A 19,532-nucleotide genomic window follows, 5' to 3' on the forward strand; every position below is an offset into this window, starting at 1 on the left:
AACACAACATAAAAACTGTAAAATGTTGGTCCAGCCTTCAGCACATGACCCATTAAATGGAACATTTCTAAAAGTAAAGTTAATAATGCTAGGCAAGGAGTCGACAATTTTTCCTGATAAATGAAAAAGAAATTTAAGTCTCGCGCTCCTCCTTATTCCTTTTATTTTGTGGACAAGTCTAATATTCATATTCGTTTTTTTCTATTGCTCAACTTAACATATATACATCTACTTGCTTTTCCAGCCTAATTTTTTTTTTCCAGTTGTTTGGCATGGTTGTCTAATCAATTTCTTCAGCCAATCAGTCTTACTCATGTGCAGCCTATGAGCCAACATTGAAAAGAAATTGAAAAAGAAAATAAATGTTTAAAGTTCAAACTAACTCAATAAAGAATAAATACTGCACAGAAACTATCATTTATTTTGGGGTGGGGGATGAGTGCATGAATATTTTAATAAACAACTATTTCAGTAAATAGTAACATCTCTTCCCACCAGGTAGGCAAGTGTAGTTATCTCTGCAGCCACTGTGATATGCTACTTGCAAACAGAGAGCAGCCAACTGTATGAGATACATACAAAGATACAACATAAAGAAAATATCACAGTTACAAGCACTAAAAACACCAAGAACTGTTGATAGCAGATATCTCAAGACATCAAATGCTTCTTGTTGTACGTGTCATCCAGAATTTACCACTTCCGTAAGATTCCTTTTGGATTGTATAGCTGTAAGTCGTCACCATAGGAAGACAATTATGAGGCTCTGAGAAAGCTCCAGGGTCCACTGCCCGTCCCAATCCTGAACATGAGGTGAGAAAGAAGTGAAATTAAATTAGCATTTTGGTATTCAATCGGAAACGATTATCATGGGCAGGCTTTTTAACTTAAGTCACAGGCCATTTATAGTGTAATACTTTCTAGGTTAAGGATTAAACCTCTCATCACATGTTTGTCCAATTTATGTCAAGCAATTTAAAATTTAAAGGATAATTATCCAGTATTTTAAGCAGAGTCTGATCCTCGTGGGAATGTTTGGATAACACCCTCAAAACCACCACCACCACCACCACCCCCCCCCCCCAAAAAAAAAAATAATAATAATAAGTAAGTAAACTGATGGTCCTGCTCACACGGACCATCTGATTGGAAACCACCAACACCTCACTCATCAAGATGAATTACTCTGCTTTATAAGTGCATGCCGGCTGACAATACAACATTTTGTGGATGGTGTTATAAACTTCAATGCCCACTAGCTGAGCAGATACCTGTATGTGATCTTCATTAAAGCATATCAGACTCATACTTAGAGAGTTATGGGCCAATTCTACATCTCAAAATGATAAATCCCATTACAAGACAAAAAGAAAAAGGGTAACAGATGGAATTCACAAGCAGCGAGGGGGGAAATAGAAGTGAGAATTCTAGAAATAAAACAGACTGCTCTTGCCTCTTCCAATTCTACCTCATCAACCAAAATATAAGAAAAGATGATCTTATGATCTCTAGGATAAATTATTGTGGGTATAATTGATTTACCTCCAAAAGCCAGCAAAAGTGCGAAGACTCATATAGATTGTCAAAGCTACCCAAATTCCAATAAAACCGTGGTTCACAGAGAGAAATGACACACACAAAATGCTTATTATGGCCACAACAACCTGAAGAAAGAAGAATTTCTCATTAGTCATCAAATATAGAAGAAAATGAATAACTGGAAACTTTTATTTCCTGAATCATGTTAGCAAGGGCTTTGCTAGACTTACCATGGAGCAAGCAGAGTATGTGAAATCAGAGGCCCCAAAATTGACACCATCAAAAACAAAAGCCAACGCATTGAGTGGCTGAGAAGCCGCTACAAACTGAAGGGAAACAAGAAATTTTTAATTCCAGACTTACAGGAATGGTTTAAAATAACAATAAAGGGGGGGGGGGGGGGCAATAAATGCTACACCAACCGGGATGCCTATGCTGATGAGGTGAAGAACATTGATGTCATTTGTGAATAACCTTGATGCAAATCGCAGGCCAATTCCAAGAACAATAGAGAGCACCAACCCTAGAACAAAACCCAACTGCGAAGCAGACCATACACTAGTCTCAGAGGAAATAACAGTAAAAAAAAAGGGGGGAAATTTATTCTTATTTCAGTATAAAGGTAATGTACCTGTAATACGCGAGATGCAGTAGCTGTTGCCCTGATATAATCCTTTTTGGCAAATGCACTAGCAAGAATTGCCTGAAAAAAATCCTCATACCATTTTAATAGAAGGATCTTACTAAAATAATTCAGAGTAGAAGATGTCCAAATTAACTTTTTTCATTTATCACTTCCATAAGAACTAGAATTCCTCAGATACAGAACGGAAAGTGACAGTGACAGATTGAGGGAGTAGTTACTTTTGACTTTTGAGGAGGCATGAAGCATAAATTAAAACGGATAGATAAGCACTACATGGTGTACGACAACAAAATGAAAGTTTGTGTCAAAAGTTTTAATATTAGGGTAAAGCATAGACTATCAATTTGTGAGGAGGGAAACTATAAGCAGACATGAAACTCTCGTCGGAAATTTAAGCAAAAGGCATATTCGCCTTTTGGCTCTGTAACTTATTCTAAACAAGAGATATCAGAAGAGACAACTTATTACTTTTTAAGAAAATCTTTAGATTAATGCAGTCTCAACTCCCCCATTTCCTATAATCTTAATTTTTGGTTAATCACCAGATTTTGTCATGTTAAAAACAATCACACATAAGTCATGGGATCGTGTTACTGTGTCAAATGGGAGTGTCCATAAGACATTTTATTCAAATTTTGCCCATACAGATCAGATTCAAAGATTAAAACGAGTGTAGTTACCTGTCCAGCAACAGCCAACCCATCAGCAAGAAGAGATGATGCCAACCAAACCTGCAAGCAGACCTGAAATGCAGCCATGGGTGTCGGTCCAAGCCGTGCAGCCATTGATGCTGACAGGGTCACACAGAATGTCACGGCTATCACCCTTACTAGCAACAGAAAACCTGTGCCCATGGACAAATAAAATAGGACATCAGGTATTGAGACTTAAATAAGAAGAATCAACTAATATTTACAACATAATCAATGCCAACATACTGAGTTACTTCACAAGAAAAGAACATTAAAGTGAAACCAAATCATGAAGGCTGAGACACCACAATTAAGTCCAAAGACAGATTCAATTCCATGGATTTACAAACATTCTCAAGATGGAACAAGGATGATCTTGAACCAAACTCCTAACAACCCTCTCTTCAGTTGTTGTCCAACCCCAAAAGAACCAGTTTTTGGTCCAACAACAATTGGACTTGATTAACAAATTTTATTTCAGTTTTAATTTTAGTCTTGTATTTGTTTTAGCATTCCTATATAAGAGTGAGTTGGACTTTGGTTTGAACTTTGATTTTGGTTCAACTAGGATTTGTGTTTTATTTCCTTTAAATAACTCTTATTAGGATACAATTGCAGATTGAATAGATTAAGTACCGATAAGCTGGATATTATTTTGTGAGATTCCCTCTCCCTGCCTCTACTTCCCCCTTTCTTCCTCTTCCTATTCCTCTAATTCCCTTCTGTGGAAGCCCACAATAGCAGCAATCCCAGGTCTGCATACGTAGCATATGAACCACTAGAAGATTAGATATTAGTTGCAGAAAATATAAGAACAGCTTATTTATTAATGGCTGGACACGAGATCAGGGAACAGTAATTCTCCCCTGAAAAACCACAATTGCAAGAGAGAAATAACAGTAGATGGAAATAGATGAGCTTCACACTGCAAGATGCCAGTTAAATCAAACACCGACCCTTTCTTCCCTGATCAAACACAAAGCTTTTCTATGGAGAAAATGAGTTGCAACAGCACAGTTCATTTTCAGAATCATGAAAGTGACAAACCCTCTCATGCAAGTTCCTAAATATAATAAATAACAAAAGTTGGACTAGCCAACTCTGTCATATCTAGCCACTTAAACAATATATAACTCCATTAAATGTGCTTGTAACTGAAATCAATATAAACAACTCCATTAGAGGTGCTAGCTGTTGAAATCAATATGCATGATTCTGATGAACGGTCTAAGCACTACGACGTAATCAATATGGACTAAATTGCCGGGTCCACTTATTAGATGCAATCTAACTTGAAAGACAAAATTCAAACATAAATGAAACCACAACTTGAACAGGAATTGGATCACAGTTCTATGAACAAGCAAAAAAACTTAAAAATAAGCTAAGTATATGAAAGTAATAAAACAGAAACTCTGTGTTTATAATTCCAGTTATTCACATATGATTCTAACACCATCATACTTCAATCAGCCATATCAGTTTGTTCTGTATAGGTCACTCTAGCTGATTGGTTGGAACTTACCTCTCTAAAAAGCAGGTAGTTTCTTTTCCCTTTTTCTGGGATAAAATAACTAAGTTATTAAAGAGGAAAAAATGGTTACAAAGAAAGAAGCCACAGCTCCACTCCCAAGTCCCAACCAAGGGACCTGAAAAAGTGAAGTGGACAGAGTGGAACTTCTGCAGATGGACCACCAAATCCATTTTTGGAAGGCAATCCCTAGGGATGTCTTCTCCAAGTTCTCTGTTCCTGTTCCCAAGCCACTGATAGACTTCCCAAGGAACAGGCTCATTTTTTACGTGGGGCCAAGATACTGCTTTATTATCTCCTAGGCACTGTTAGCCCAGTTCCCCCCCCCCCTTTTTTCTCCCTTTTGGGTTGTTCATAATATATTTTTATTCACCCAAAATAAAAACAAAAAAAGAGAAGTCGTAAACCAGGGACAGCAAGCTACTTCACATAGAATGTGCTCCCAACATCCAATCTTATGAACCTACTCAGTGCAAAACTAATTGGAAACATAGTTGAGTAGAAAATAGTGCATCAGTTTTCACCAAAGAATAGAATTTTCTTTCTTTTTCATAACGTAACAAAAGAATGCGCCAAATTGCAAAGATCTAGAAAGGAAACACTGTCATACTGAATTTCAAGCTCCTACCATTTTTAAGAAGCCTCCCTAGTTTCAAATCATGGAGATTTGGTGACATAAGGTCAACTGTCTTGATCAATCTCCATAAAAGAATTAAAGAAATCAGGTACCTGCAGGACAAAATGTAGTGTGAAAACCAACAAATGGATTTTCTAAATCAACATTATATTTATATTTATTTTATTTTTACTTTTCTTTTCCCATATGTACCGTCCAAAAATGAAAATGTGCAATAACAGTAATCAGACAAACATTGCTGAGAAATTATGTGGTCTATTTTGACAGTGACCAGATATAACTTACTGAGAAATAACATGGGCTGTTGCTGCACCACTGACCCCCATACGGAAAACAAACATAAGTATGGGATCTAATATAATATTTGTTACATCTCCAGCCACTACATTGAACCACAGCAATTGGTTAGGGATAGGTGCAGACAAATTGTTATTATGCACGTACGTATGTGGCACACATTTCTGTCTTGATAACTTTCAGCAAGTCCATAAAAGGCAGACCCATAGGACAATCCTTGGAAACTGACTTTTGTAACTACATTTAAAATAAATAAAGAAAAGGAAGAACTACACATTGAAAAAACAATAATTCTTTGCTTACAAGAAGCATATAAAGGAGTTTTTGTATCTTTAAGTCCTCGAAACACCCCTTGCATTGCCAGAGAGAGAAGAATTGCAGGAGCACCAAGTGACCTCAATGTCAAGTACTGTTGTGCTGGTTTCAGCATAGGGGAACCCTATAAGCATAAAAAGGATTCATTATTTACCTGAGCAACACATGCTTATAAAACATCCGATTCTGAATACTACATCAGAGATGCAATAAAACATTGTTCTTCAGAATCTATACTATGGGTGGGAACACCATACATGGTCATTCTTAGGACAAATAATTGGCTGGAAAAACAGGCTCATTGTAAAGATGAATTATAGAATTTAAAACAGATCCTATTCTAACTTGTATTAGTTCCAAGTGCAGTTAAATATTCATCACAGCACATTTTGTCCTACTCCAACCCCTTACTGGTGCTGCCCAACTCCTTGGTAAAATCAAAGAGGAATCAGAAATCAAAAGCACTACGAGGCTGAAACTTTTTCTAGCTTGACTAGTATGCTTTATTTATGGTTCATAGGATATTAGAACAAATCTTCAGCTGAATGAGGTGGACTCAACCAGAGAGTCAGATGGTCTAAGAAGAATGCCCCACCCATCTCTCTGTATTCCCTATCTGATGATCCATGGAAAATGTTTGATAGAATGTGTAAGAAGGATTTGGATGCTTGGTTCACTAGAGGAAGATGAATAGATTAAATCTAATTACAAAAATTTAAGTCACCAGATAAGTTACTTAGTCATGAAACTTTTCCAATTGATGTAACCAAACTTCTATTTCTTAACTGAAAAACTATTCGTTTACTTATTACAAGAAATCAATGAAAATTTGGACATGAAATCATACCAAAGAGAGCCTTAGAGGACATATGGCAATAACTTCTACCAACAATGGATTTAAAGTTAGTACCAGAGCAGCGTCTGATGCAATCAATCCGATCTATGTATACAACATATCAGTCAACCCACCTATGTGCACAATATATTTGTCAACCCACCATTTACAAGGTCTGCTGACCTATCCAGACCAGTGTTGATCAAGACAAATACAAAGCATGATGTCAATCCTTAAATTCTCAGTACCAATAAAGCCCCACAAGTTAAGAGAAAAGAGAACCAAGGGAAGCACAATATTCCAACTTCGAAAATCATGATGCCAACCCTTTAATCTTTGGCCATGGTAGCCCATATTGAAGGCACATCATATTCGAAGTGTTAGCATATGAACTCAAGCTGCAGAATTCTGCAATTTTAAATAATATTCAGATTTCTAACATGGAATGGAAATGCGAAGGAACTATCTGTCTCATGCAACACTAAGGTTACTCCCACAAGCAGTCTAAGTGAAAATGTGTGTTTGCAAATGAATGCGGGAATTATCCACCCTCATAAATGCTTGATTTCTTCAAGCACATACAAAATACAGAGACTGGAAAGGTAGATGTACATTCATGAGCCTTGACAGTGCAGATGCAATAATGTATTATAACATAAATTAGAAATGTTCAACATATTGGCTATAATTGAAAAACAAACAAAAACAGCATTGTTAACATATCAAAACGAATATATTACCGATTTCACTCCCATGAAATTCAAGAGAGGTTTGGATGCAAAAATTAGGAAAATGGCTTGCATAAGACCAAGCACCCCTCCAATAAACAATGCAGATGATGCTGATGGGATTTGCCTCTTCTCATGTTGAAACTTGGACATGTTTGAATTTCCACCAGCAAATGGTTCTGAATTGTGCATGCTTTTATCAGCATCTGATAAAGAGGTGACCACATAAGTGAAGGAATAAATTTTTGAAGATAGGGAGAAAGCTTGACGCCAATCAGCCCATGTCGACTAGTCCTGGTAAATGAGAGGAAGGGAACAAAAAACAACAAAGAAAACTACCAAGTTTTGGAATCAATTCTTTCATTTCACTATCTGGAGCAGACCCCATTTCCGAGTCTTCATTTTCATGATTGTAAGTGTTCATTTTTCCAACTGCATCTTCCTCTGCAACAAAAGAGGTTGTAACACTGACTAGTGGGAATATTGCAATCCTTGAAACTTGATTAAACAAAGCAATGGAAACTCCCACAGCAGCAAGCTCCACTGGACCTGTAAATAAAATAATAATAACAATAATATCACAGTAGAAATTTAATAATATATATTACGAATAAGTAGCTTGGACCATATTCAGTTAAGTAGGCAAAATTCTTGAACAATGAAGCAAATGCAAGCAAGTGGCTTAGCTCAAATATATTAGCTGCCATCAGGGAAGTGTGTGGACTAGCATTATGTTAAAACTTAAAACAAGTCAAGTCCTAGAACCATGAGAAATCGATGTTGCAGAATATAGCAAGAACTGAGCTTTGATGCCACCCAATTCCCAACTGTTAGAATATCAGGTATTGTAATCTGAAGGTTGAGTCCTACTATGAGTTCAACTCTATTAGAGTTTTTGTTTATGTAAAATTCTATTACCCAAGTAGGGGTATGTATGTAATAGTGTTATCTCCAAGTTATTATAAATAAAGGGCTTGTGATCACACGGATCAATTGAGCCATTCTACCAATATTGTTTCTCAACATGGCATTAGAGCCTAAGTTCGATTAGGGAAGAAAAGAAGAAAAAAAATCTTGGTGAGGAAAACCTACCTCCATTGCCGAGACGTCTCTCCAAGAAGCCATCGCCTCTTTTTTTTTTTTCTCACCATCGAACCATACATAGCCATCGTCTTTTGAATCTGCTTCCAGTCCTTCTCCTACCTTCATCTGCATCGACGGCAACCAATAGCGAATGTTGAAGAGAGTAAAATCCTGCCTTCATCTGCATCGATGGTAACCGATAGTGACTGTTGAAGAGAGTAAAAGAGGGACGACGATCAAAGCGTAAGCACAAGATCAAACTTCAGACCGAGAAGTTTTTTTTCCTTCTCTATTTCACCATCGCCATCGCCATCGCCATCGCCATCGCTGCCATCGTCACTTCAGCCATCAATCATCAACCAAGTCTGCTTCACCCACCATTGCCATCACCATCGAAACCAGGTAACCTAACCTTGTGAAACTCGACGATGCAGTGATGTTTTAGTATTCCTAAAATCCCATTAAAACCGATTCATCTTTGGCCGTGATGTGGAGAAAATATTATTGAACCTAGTTCATGCTTGGTTTGACCTTCGACTCCGGTCGGGACGAAAAGAGTCGACTCCCTCCCGAGCGAGCCGGGTCCAAGAGATAGCTTGCTGAGGAAGAAAACTAAATCAGCCACAAGCACACCCTAATCCGACTTATGGATTAGGTTAATTACCCTAATGATGGCAGACACAACTTGGCGGCTGTCACTTATCACTATTGAAGGGATAATCATCAAATAACCGTGAGGTTATCCTAGGAGTCCTTTACTAGTTCAAACTAGTAGAAGTCTATCGCTCAACGGATCTAACTATTAGGATCCAACGACTATCCGAAGAAGGCTCAAAACATCCAATGAAGAAGATTGGAAGGTACACTCTATATAAACATCACTTACCTACGAGGTAAAGGGGGGGGGCAGATCCATACACACACATTTGGACATAAACACTCAGATGCTTATGATCTAAATCGTTTTCCAGTTATTCATTCCTTAGCTCTGTGCTTCTAGCAGAGCCGTTTGTGATTAAGTTCATCGACTGACTTAGCCTTCGGAGGTGGACTCTCGACCCCAGCGGTTGGGCCACATCTGACGCTTTTGTTTTGTAGGTCATTCTAAGGAGATCTAAGGGCTGAGCAGATTTTTGACGCATCATTTGGCGCCGTCTGTGGGAACGATTCAGAAAGCTATGGTGACTAGATCAGCAGCAACAGCCGCTGCACAACGCGATACTGGTGTCCAAATCCCTGGAGTAAATAATCCAGATATTCCTCAGGGGAGTTTACCACCTCTCGAAGTAGATGGCGGTCAGGGGGGACACAATCCTCCAGAGACACTCCAAAATCAATTGGATCAATTGAAAGTCCAACTTTTGGATGTAAGTCAAGCACTCCGTGTGCTAACCAAACGAGTGGTATTATCACAAGAGCCTGATCATCGCGATGCAGGAAGGCGTGTATTGCCACGGGATCAGAGATTGATTGAAGATCAGAATATCGGTCAGAACTTTCGTGAAGGTGACCGAGTGCCTAGGAGAATCGACGATCTACCTAGGCGGGACGATCGGTTTGACGGACCGCAAGGAAGTACAACCGATTCGAATACGAGGTTGGTTACAGGAGTGAGAACTCACTCACCAACTGTTAGACGAGCCGTTCGTGATGATCGAGCTGTTTGTGATGAGCTTTTCGTGATGAGCGGGCTGTTTGTGATGATCGAGTAGCTCGTGATGATCGTTTTGTTTGAGGTCGTGATCGTGTTGCAGAAGATCATTCAACACATATTGGTCAGGAATTGGCCAATATTAATCAGAAGCTAGGACAACTGGCTAGAGGAAGGATAACTGATGATATCTATTCAGTTATTCGAAAGACTCCATTTGTCGAGCCAATTGCGGGATACCAGTTTCCTCACAATTTCCGGTTGCCAACTTTTTCCACTTTCGATGGCTCTGGAGATCCTACTGCCCACATCGGTTATTATCAGCAGACTATGGCAGTTGCAGGTAATTCTGATGAAATTCTCTACAGGGTTTTTGGTTCATCTTTAACCGGAGCGGCACAGAAATGGTTCTCGAACCTCCCGTCAGGAAGGATCGTAAACTTCGATGAGTTGGCACGCAAATTCATAAGGCGATTCCAAAGTGGAATTCAGATAAAAAAGACCGAGGAAACCTTGTTTACTATAAGACAAAGGAAGAGCGAATCGATCCGAGAATATCTGAAAAGATTCAATAGAGTTACAATGGAGATAGAGAATCTAGATGAGCAAGTAGCTAAAACTGCTTTGTTCACTGGACTCACAAACCGAAGACTCTTGGAGTTATTACTTCAAGGTATGCCTACAACTTATGCTGAGTTGGTACAGAGATGCCAAAAGCAGGCTGAAGTCACGGAAATCTTAGATGCACGCCAGGGGGACAATAAAGCCTCCACCAAAGAACAAAAGGCTCCTAAGAACAAGCAGAAGCCAAAGCAGAATGTTCGTGATCGAGTTGGAAAGCCTCAGGCATGGCGGCAGAGATCTCCCGGTAAAAGTGAGTATACTCCATTAAATACTCCTCGGGCTGATATTTTGAATATCATTAAGAAGCGAAATATTTTGAATTGGCCTCCAAAGATTCCTTTAAAACCTGGAGAGCAACAGGATCGAGAAAAATATTGTCGTTTCCACAAGGATTACGGTCATTATACCAATGATTGTCGTCATTTGAAGGTAGATATTGAGAGATTAATATCTCAGGGACATTTGTCCAATTTTGTTAATAAGAGAAGAGAGGAGCCACGTGAAGCAAGCCCCAAGAGGGACCGTTCGATTAGTTCAGAACAACCGAAAGAGGCTCCGAGGTCTAAGAAAGGTAAGGAAGTGATTGATGCTACTCGGTCACCGATCCTTACAATATTTGGAGGCCTCGAACCCGAATCACTCCGGAAGTTGAAAACAAAATCTAAATTTGTTGGAACCGGAGAAACGCAGAAGCTTAAGAGGCCAAATGGTGAGGATTCTATCACCTTTGGCAAAGAAGATGAAGGAGGCGTTTGTTTACCTCATGATGATGCCATAGTCATCAAGGTAGAGATCGCGCGCCGAGAAGTACATAGAGTTTTAGTTGATACAGGGTCTGCTGCGGACCTAATATCTTATGAGGTGTATCAAAAGCTTAAGGTGGATGAAGACTTGATGGAGCCATCATCCACACATTTATATGGTTTTGTAGGATCATCTGCAATAGCAGAGGGATCTATCCAGTTGGACCTATCGATTGGGAGTTTTCCCAAGGAAGCTACCGTCCGAATAAATTTTTTGATGGTTCGGGAACTTCCGGCCTATAACGTTATCCTCGGGCGGCCATCTTTGTCCAAGCTAGGTGCTATTGTTTCTCCGAAGCACCTAAATATAAAATTCCCGAATGAGATGGGAATTGGTCAAGTTTCATCTGACCAGAGGATCTCTCGGCAATGCTATGTTGCCTATTTGAAGGACAAGGAGGGCCCAAGGAAGGTGACTGCCCTATCAATCGGAATACGGGATGATCGGGAAGAAGCAGACATGCAAAGGCCCGAACCGGTAGAAAGACTGGAGCAAATCCAGTTGTTTACTGATAAACAGAAAGGATTACTTATATCGGATTTGAGCAGCTGGAAGAGTTCAAAGGAGAGTTGAAGTCTTTTCTTCAACAAAATAGTGACATATTCGCATGGTCTGCCGAAGACATGCCAGGAATCAATCGGAATGTTGCAGAGCATAAACTCTGGATAGATCCAAAGGTGAAACCATTTATCCAAAAAAGGAGAAATTTCTCCATAGAAAAGTACGAAGCCGTTCGGGGCGAAGTTGAAAAACTGAAGAGTTCTGGTTTCATTGAACCAATTGAATGCCCAACTTGGTTAGCCAACGTGGTAATGGTCAAGAAGGCGAATGGGAAGTGGAGGATGTGTACAGATTACACTGACCTCAACAAGCTTGTCCTAAAGATTGCTATCCGTTGCCCAGGATTGACCTCTTGATAGATGCAATTGCAGGATATGAAACCTTGAGTTTCATGGATGCCTACTCGGGGTATAATCAGATCCTCATGAATAAGGAGGATGAAAAATTTACAACTTTCATGACTGATCGTGAAAGCTTTTATTATAAAGTTATGCCGTTTGGCCTGAAAAAGGAAGGAGCTACATATCAGAGGGCCGTCAACAAGATATTCAAAGACCTAATCGGGAAAAATGTCGAGGCTTATGTTGACGATATGCTAGTAAAAAGCATTGCAAGGGCAGAGCATATCGCGGATTTAACAGAAGTATTCTCAGTACTGCGAAAATATCAAATGAAGCTGAATCCGGAGAAATGCGCCTTTAGAGTATCTTCAGGCAAATTCTTGGGCTTCATGGTATCACAGAGAGGTATTGAGGCTAATCCAGCCAAAATACAAGCTTTAATTGATATGGAAGCCCCAGAAACTATTCGGGATGTGCAGTGCTTGACGGGGAGAATAGCTGCTTTGAACCATTTCATCTCAAAATCTGGAAAAAAGTGTCTACCATTTTTTAAGGCACTTAAAGATTTGAGGGGCAGCAAGGAAGCGAATTGGACTGAAGAGTGCCAGAGAGCTTTCGAGGAATTAAAAGAAACACTGGGAAGACCACCGCTTTTATCCCGACCCGAAAGGGGAGAAGTTTTACAGCTATATTTAGCAACATCCCTTTCAGCGGTCAGTGCGGTACTCGTTCGGGAGAAGGATAAAAAGCAATGGCCAATTTATTATGTCAGCCACATATTACTTGATGCGGAGACGCGGTATTCTCAGATCGAGAAGCAGGCTCTAGCTCTCATGACAGCAGCTAGGAAGCTACGGCCATACTTTCAGGCTCATTCGATAGAGGTATTTACAACTTTCCCTCTTAGTAAAATTCTTCGTAAACCTGATTTGTCTGGAAGGATGGTGGCCTGGTCGGTTGAACTCAGTGAGTTCCAAGTAAGCTTTAAGCCTAGAACGACAATCAAAGCTCAGGCACTAGCCGATTTTGTAGTAGAAACTACTGCACCAATGGAGAACATTGTTGAAGAGCCACTATACTAACCATTTGGGAAGTATATGTGGACGATTTGAGTAATAAAGACGGAGCAGGGGCTGGAATTCTTTTGAAGAGTCCAGCAGGATTTATCATTCGATATGCATTGAGATTTGCATTCGAAGCTAGCAATAATGAAGCAAAATATGAAGCCCTAATAGCTGGACTCAGATTGTCAAAAGCATTGGCAGTAGCAGATGTAACTATTTATAGTGACTCTCAGCTTATTGTCAATCAAGTTCAGGGTGAGTATGGTATTAAAGAACCTCGCTTGCAGAAATATCGAGAGATTGTGCAAGCATTGCAAAAAGAATTCAGGAATTTGAAGGTATGTCAGATTCCAAGGACAGAAAACACAGTGGCAGATGAGCTATCCCGATTAGCCAATGCCAAAGAGAAAAATTTAGACCCTTCGGTCTACATTGAAGAGATAACATTTCCAAGTTATCACGAGAAAGAAATTTCTTACATTGAAGCAGAGCGTTGCTAGATGGATCCAATAGTGGAATATCTGAGAGATAATAAACTACCGGAGGATCAAAAAGAGGCGAGATTAGTCAGAGTACGATCCGCGAGGTTCATTATGCAAAACGGAAGGTTGTACAGAAGATCTTATTCTGGACCCCTTCTGAGATGTTTAGGTCCCGAAGGAGCGGAGCCCGCTCAAATGGACGAGCCCTGGCCCACAAAATCCTAAGACTTGGGTTATATTGGCCCAAGATCCAACAAGCTGCTATGGAATATGTTCGCCGGTGTAGCAATTGTCAAGTTCAGGCTACAGTATCCAAACGCCCAGTGGAAACCATGACGTCAATTCTAGATCCCATCCCTTTTGCGATGTGGGGAATCGATATCATGGGTAAAGTCACCAAGGCGTCAGGCGGAAGAGAATATCTGATAGTAGCAATTGACTATTTCACTAAATGGGTTGAGGCCAGTGCCCTGGCAACAATCACTGAAAGAAAGGTGGAGAAGTTTATACTTGAGTCAATCATATATCGCTTTGGGATGCCGAAGATAATCGTTACTGATCATGATACCCAATTTGACTGTCCACAATTCGAGCAGTTTTGTGGAACTTACATGATCGAGCATCGTATGTCATCAGTGGCATACCCCCAAAGCAATGGACAAGTAGAGGTTACTAACCGAACGCTACTTGAAGGAATAAAGAGAAGACTTGAGGCCGACAAAGCCTTATGGGTCGAAGAACTGCATAATGTACTGTGGGCCTACTGAACTACGGTTCGAATACCCACAGGAGAAACTCCATTCAGGTTGGCTTATGGATCCGAAGCATTGGCACCTGTGGAAGTAATGGCGGGAACATTGCGGGACAGAGAGTTTGAAGAAAGAGCGAACGAGCAAGGACTGCTTGATAGTCTTGATTTGTTGGATGAAGTTCGGGCAAAAGCAATAGCACGAACTCAACATTATCAACGAAGGATAGCATCACATTATAATACCTGAGTAAAGAATCGTCGGTACTTAGTAGGAGATTTGGTATTGAGAAATACCTTAGCTTCAGATCCACGCCATCAAAGAAAATTGAACCCTTCTTGGGAAGGACCATATATGGTTATAAAACCAGTCGGTTCGGGAGCTTACAAGCTGAAGAACATGACAACCCATAAAGAGTTGGATCGTTCGTGGAATGCCAGACATCTGAAAAAATATTATCCTTGAGGATTATCAATTTTGTTCATGATGTAACAAATTTCAACTCAATCAATGCAATTATTGGTTTTCAACAATTATCTTTTGATTGGGGGGCATCATACACCACACTCAAGAACAGATCCAGCCACAAGGCATCGAATGAAAATCCGAGTGAGTTTCCTTCTCGTGCTTATTGTATTTTTTTGGAGTTTCTTAAGTCAAGGCATCGGATGAAAATCCAAGTGAGTTCCTTCTACAAGGCATCGGTTTAACACCCGAGTAAGTTCCTTATTAGACTTATTGAATCTTTCCGGAATGTCTCTAAGTAAAGGCATCGGTTTAAAACCCGAGTGAGTTCCTTCTACAAGGCATCGGTTTAACACCCTAGTAAGTTCCTTATTAGACTTATTGAATATTTCCGGAATGTCTCTAAGTAAAGGCATCGGTTTAAAACCCGAGTGAGTTCCTTCTACAAGGCATCGGTTTAAAACCCGAGTGAGTTCCTTCTACAAGGCATCGGTTTAAAACCCGAGTGAGTTCCTTCTACAAGGCATCGGTTTAAAACCCGAGTGAGTTCCTTCTCAGACTTATTGAATTTCTCCGGAAATCTGTAAGTAAAGGCATCGGTTTAAAACCCGAGTGAGTTCCTTCTACAAGGCATCGGTTTAAAACCCGAGTGAGTTCCTTCTCAGACTTATTGAATTTCTCCGGAAATCTTTAAGTAAAGGCATCGTTTGAAACCCGAGTGAGTTCCTTCTCAAACTTATTGAATTTCTCCGGAAATCTCTAAGTAAAGGCATTATAAGACCTACTGCAACAATGACTCAAATGACTAGCAAAGTTCAAAGATGACGTTCAATTCTTTATTTCTTAAAACGACCAGAAGAGGCCAACCTTTACAACCAGCATATATATAAATAAGTGTTGGGGTACAATCTTCACTCGGTCAAATGAGAAAGACATCATCAAGAAGTTACAAGATTGAAAGAACTTTGCCAGAAGTAATATAGAGTCAGGAAGCAACACAAATTCAGGAAGAAGAAGAACAGAGTCGGGAAAAAGCATGTTATCAAAATCCTCTGCAATTCCATACTCTTTATCCAGCTTGACCGAAAGAAGTCTGATCTTTGATGAAACCTGCACTCAGGCCAAGTTCTTCATAACTGAATCCTTGGAGAGGAGCATAAGGAGGGGAATCATCGAGATAATGCATGATATCCGGATCCAGGGGCGGAGAATCGATCTTATCCTTGGTCCAGTCAGGAGGATGAAGGCCCAGCTTGGCAAACACTTCAGGATGACAATCAGCGTTGTAGGGAGTCGTATCGAAATGAGGATCTTTCCTTAATATTGATTCCCATACTTCGTTTTTGCCATCGCGGTATGCCTGCAAGTTATAAGCATTCAACATGTCCACAAAGGGCTTACTGTGCAAATACTTGAAGATGCAAGCTCTGTGAACGTCAGTTGAAAGGGATTCGGGCAAGGGAATGTTAGCTTGCCTTTGGGGTAACGCTTAGATCCTTTAGCCCCTGACTTTCCTGCTTCTCGTTCCAGCCACCGAATCTTCTCCCTGGCATCATCCAAATCTGAATGGAGAAGCTCAATCACAGAGTTCTTCTCTCCTACAACCTCCCAAGCTAATTTCCTAAGGCGAGCAATTTCAGCGTCCTTGGCTTTGGAGTCTTCCCGAAGCCTGGAAACTTCATTACTCAATTTACTGAGTCTAGAGGCTGCTTCCACTTGGTTGTGGAAGTTGCCAGTGAGACTCCTGCAAACAACTTTTGAGTTAGTCAGGAGCAAAAGAATAATCTTCAGCATCAAAAGATAATGAAGAAAAACTTACATCACCAGTGACTTCATAAAGTCATCGTCTGAAAGTTTGGAAAGAACTCTGCTTTGGCTAGGCATTCGAGCAGCAGTGCACCACTCCAGTGCCTTGTCAAACTCGTTTGAAACTAATTCAAACTTCCTCATTGAACGAAAAAGATGAGCTACATCAAGAGAAGGATGAGCTACATCATCTGCAAACTGACGGCGCTTCCTGGTGGCAAAATCCTCCAGCTCCAAAGGAGAGGAGGAGGATGCCAAACAAGCACTAGAGTTGGAAATAGAAGCAGCACCTGCTGGGACCGCGCCTTCATCAGATGCCAGCATAGTTGCCTCAGATGTTCGAAGGGACTCCTTCGGAGAATCCCGAATGGTTTCTCCAACAAGGGCATCAACAGCACAAGCAGCAATGAAAGGATCAAGATCTTCCTGGGAAGATCGAACGATCTCTTCAGGCGGAGGGAGCGTGGGATGAGCATCAGTAGAAACTGGGGGAATCTGATCTGAAGATTCACCAACAGCAGTCTCCTTACGCTTAGAAGATTCACCAGATGCAATCACCTCACTGGCAGCAACCGGCGTCGGTACTGGGACAGTCTTCTTGCAGGACTTCGCCCTAATAAAGTTCAAATCGATTATGGGAGGCACTGCAAGTACGGAAAAGGCAGTATCAATACGAAAATCCAACATACAGAAAAAAGGAAAACCCTAAACAAATATGAACTACTCAAAAAGCAATTAAGTAAACCCCAAGTATTACTACTGTGAAGTTCACTCAGGGAGAAGGAGAAGAGATGCGTGACATGGGCAAAGTAAAAGCTTACTTGTTCAGATGCTGATCGAAAATATTGTTGGAATACGAAAAGTACAAACGCAACAAAGGAAGACGGAATGTCGTTTTGTTTTGCAAATCTAACTTGCAGATAGCAAGATAAATGAGAAGTACCCTTAAGGAACTTAAATAGCCTCAGGGAGTGAGGCAATGGTTGAGAGCCAAAGGCAATTAAAGGACCGGATTGAAGAAACGCTTCGAGTTCTTCAAAAAGTAAGATCGACGGTCAGAGGAAAGCCACGTGGAAATATGCACCAAGTACGAGAATACCTTCAACCGTCGCGCCACCACTTAAATAATATTTATATTTCCAACTTGTTGGGAGAAGTGAGTTGTACATAGCAGGGAAACGTTTGGACTTCATAATAAATGAAGGAGCAGTTGAGAATATACAAAAGCTGGAAGCTGAAACATCTCTCCCGAACGCCTCTTCATGATATCCCAAAGGTCATCCCTCGTCAAGATACAAGAAGTTAAGTGATAATTTATATCATTTATATTTTATTTCCAAGACAAGCTTTTGGATATTGGATGAGGAAATATTAAGGCAATCATTGGAAAAGTTCTATTTTCATTGATTATGGAGGGTCAAGCTTTAAAAAAAAAAAAACCTTGACTTCCTAAGACTCTTCCTCATTATCGACTGAGGAGTCTTTCTCAGGATCGTCTTCCTCAGTCTTCTTTTCAGCAACAGGCTGTGAAGTTTCTTTTTTAAGGGATGGTGAATTAGCAAGATATTCCTCATATTTTGGGTCAGCTGGAAAAGGATCATCCTCTCCCAAAGCCCAGTCTGGGAAGGCCAACTTAAGCTTCCCAATGATCTTTTTGTGACACACCTCACAAAAAAGAGTTGTGTTGAAGGAAGGATTAGATTTGAGGATCTTTTCCCAAACATCATTCTGCCCCAGGTGGTAAGCTTGAAGGTTTAAGGCGGCGGCCGCCTGAGAAAGGAACGTTGTTCAGGTATTTCCAAACGCAATCCTTTCGAAGCTCCAATTTAATATGTTCGGGTTTGCTAGGAATAGCCATCTTCAATATATGTTCGTTCTCTATGGCTTTAAGCTCGAGACTCTCACCAAACAGCGTAGCAGCTTTCTTCTATTTCCTAGCCTCGCGTTCGGCAGCAACAGCACAGACAACTGAAGAGTCAATATCCTTTTTCAAGGAATTCATCTCTTCATTGTGCTTCACCTTCAGCTCTTCGGTTGCTGTCTTCAGCCGGTCTATTTCAGAATTGGCCTTCGCCAAATTCTCTTCACAGGTCTGCAGCAAGGAGCCATTGAAAGATGATGGTTAAGAAGCTCACGATGAGCCAGTCCCAGGTACTAGAGGATGGAGTTGTATTCCATCTCATATCCATGTATCTCTTGATACCATGGAATTGATTTGATCTTCCTGACGGCCGTTTTGTCTTCTTTGGATAAGGTAAGGACCCGGTTACCCTTAGAGTATGAAGTATACTGTTTCCAGACGGTCGGGAAGTTGAGATCAGATTGAGGTGCTCGACAGAAAAAATATCGCGTGCGCCATCCTTTGTGATTGGAAGGGCAAGTTCCTTTAGCAAGAATGCTGCCCCTCCAGTTAAGCTCAGTCTTATTGTGATTGGAAAGCACAACCCAACCGGGAGGATGGGAAATAGAAAGAAGATGAAAATGCACAAAAAGAGCAAGAGAAGGCGTAATGCCCAGTTCAAAGCACAAACCCAAGAAGTCGACGATGAGACGCCAGCTATTGGGAAGGAACATTCCAGGGCAAATGTCCCAGTGATTCAAGATGGCTGCAAACAAAGGATTGAAGAAAGGAAAGCGAACCCCGCTTTCCAGTGCATCTATATATAGGGAAAATTCGCCTGG

The 19,532-nt window shown here is 40.5% G+C and overlaps 1 protein-coding gene across 1 annotated transcript in view; it reads right to left on the reverse strand.

Annotated features, from left to right (window-relative positions):
- Positions 1-438: 438 nt before the first annotated feature.
- The window catches only part of LOC149003568 (protein DETOXIFICATION 42-like), a 76,521-nt gene continuing 57,427 nt past the window's right edge, over positions 439-19,532 (reverse strand). The window contains exons 4-14 of the mRNA XM_089136910.1: positions 7,560-7,769; positions 7,233-7,426; positions 5,646-5,781; positions 5,331-5,427; positions 5,037-5,137; positions 2,866-3,029; positions 2,171-2,242; positions 1,962-2,078; positions 1,770-1,865; positions 1,543-1,664; positions 439-802 (exon numbers count right to left, since the gene is read on the reverse strand). Coding sequence (XP_088993036.1) covers positions 757-802; positions 1,543-1,664; positions 1,770-1,865; positions 1,962-2,078; positions 2,171-2,242; positions 2,866-3,029; positions 5,037-5,137; positions 5,331-5,427; positions 5,646-5,781; positions 7,233-7,426; positions 7,560-7,769 — 1,355 coding nt within the window. The 3' untranslated portion in view covers positions 439-756. The remainder of the gene's footprint in view (positions 803-1,542; positions 1,665-1,769; positions 1,866-1,961; positions 2,079-2,170; positions 2,243-2,865; positions 3,030-5,036; positions 5,138-5,330; positions 5,428-5,645; positions 5,782-7,232; positions 7,427-7,559; positions 7,770-19,532) is intronic.

The sequence above is a fragment of the Hakea prostrata genome, chromosome 10 (genome assembly GCF_041222555.1).
Source record: "Hakea prostrata isolate BN-2017 chromosome 10, UWA_Hpros_2, whole genome shotgun sequence".
NCBI classification, from domain to species: Eukaryota; Viridiplantae; Streptophyta; class Magnoliopsida; order Proteales; family Proteaceae; genus Hakea; species Hakea prostrata.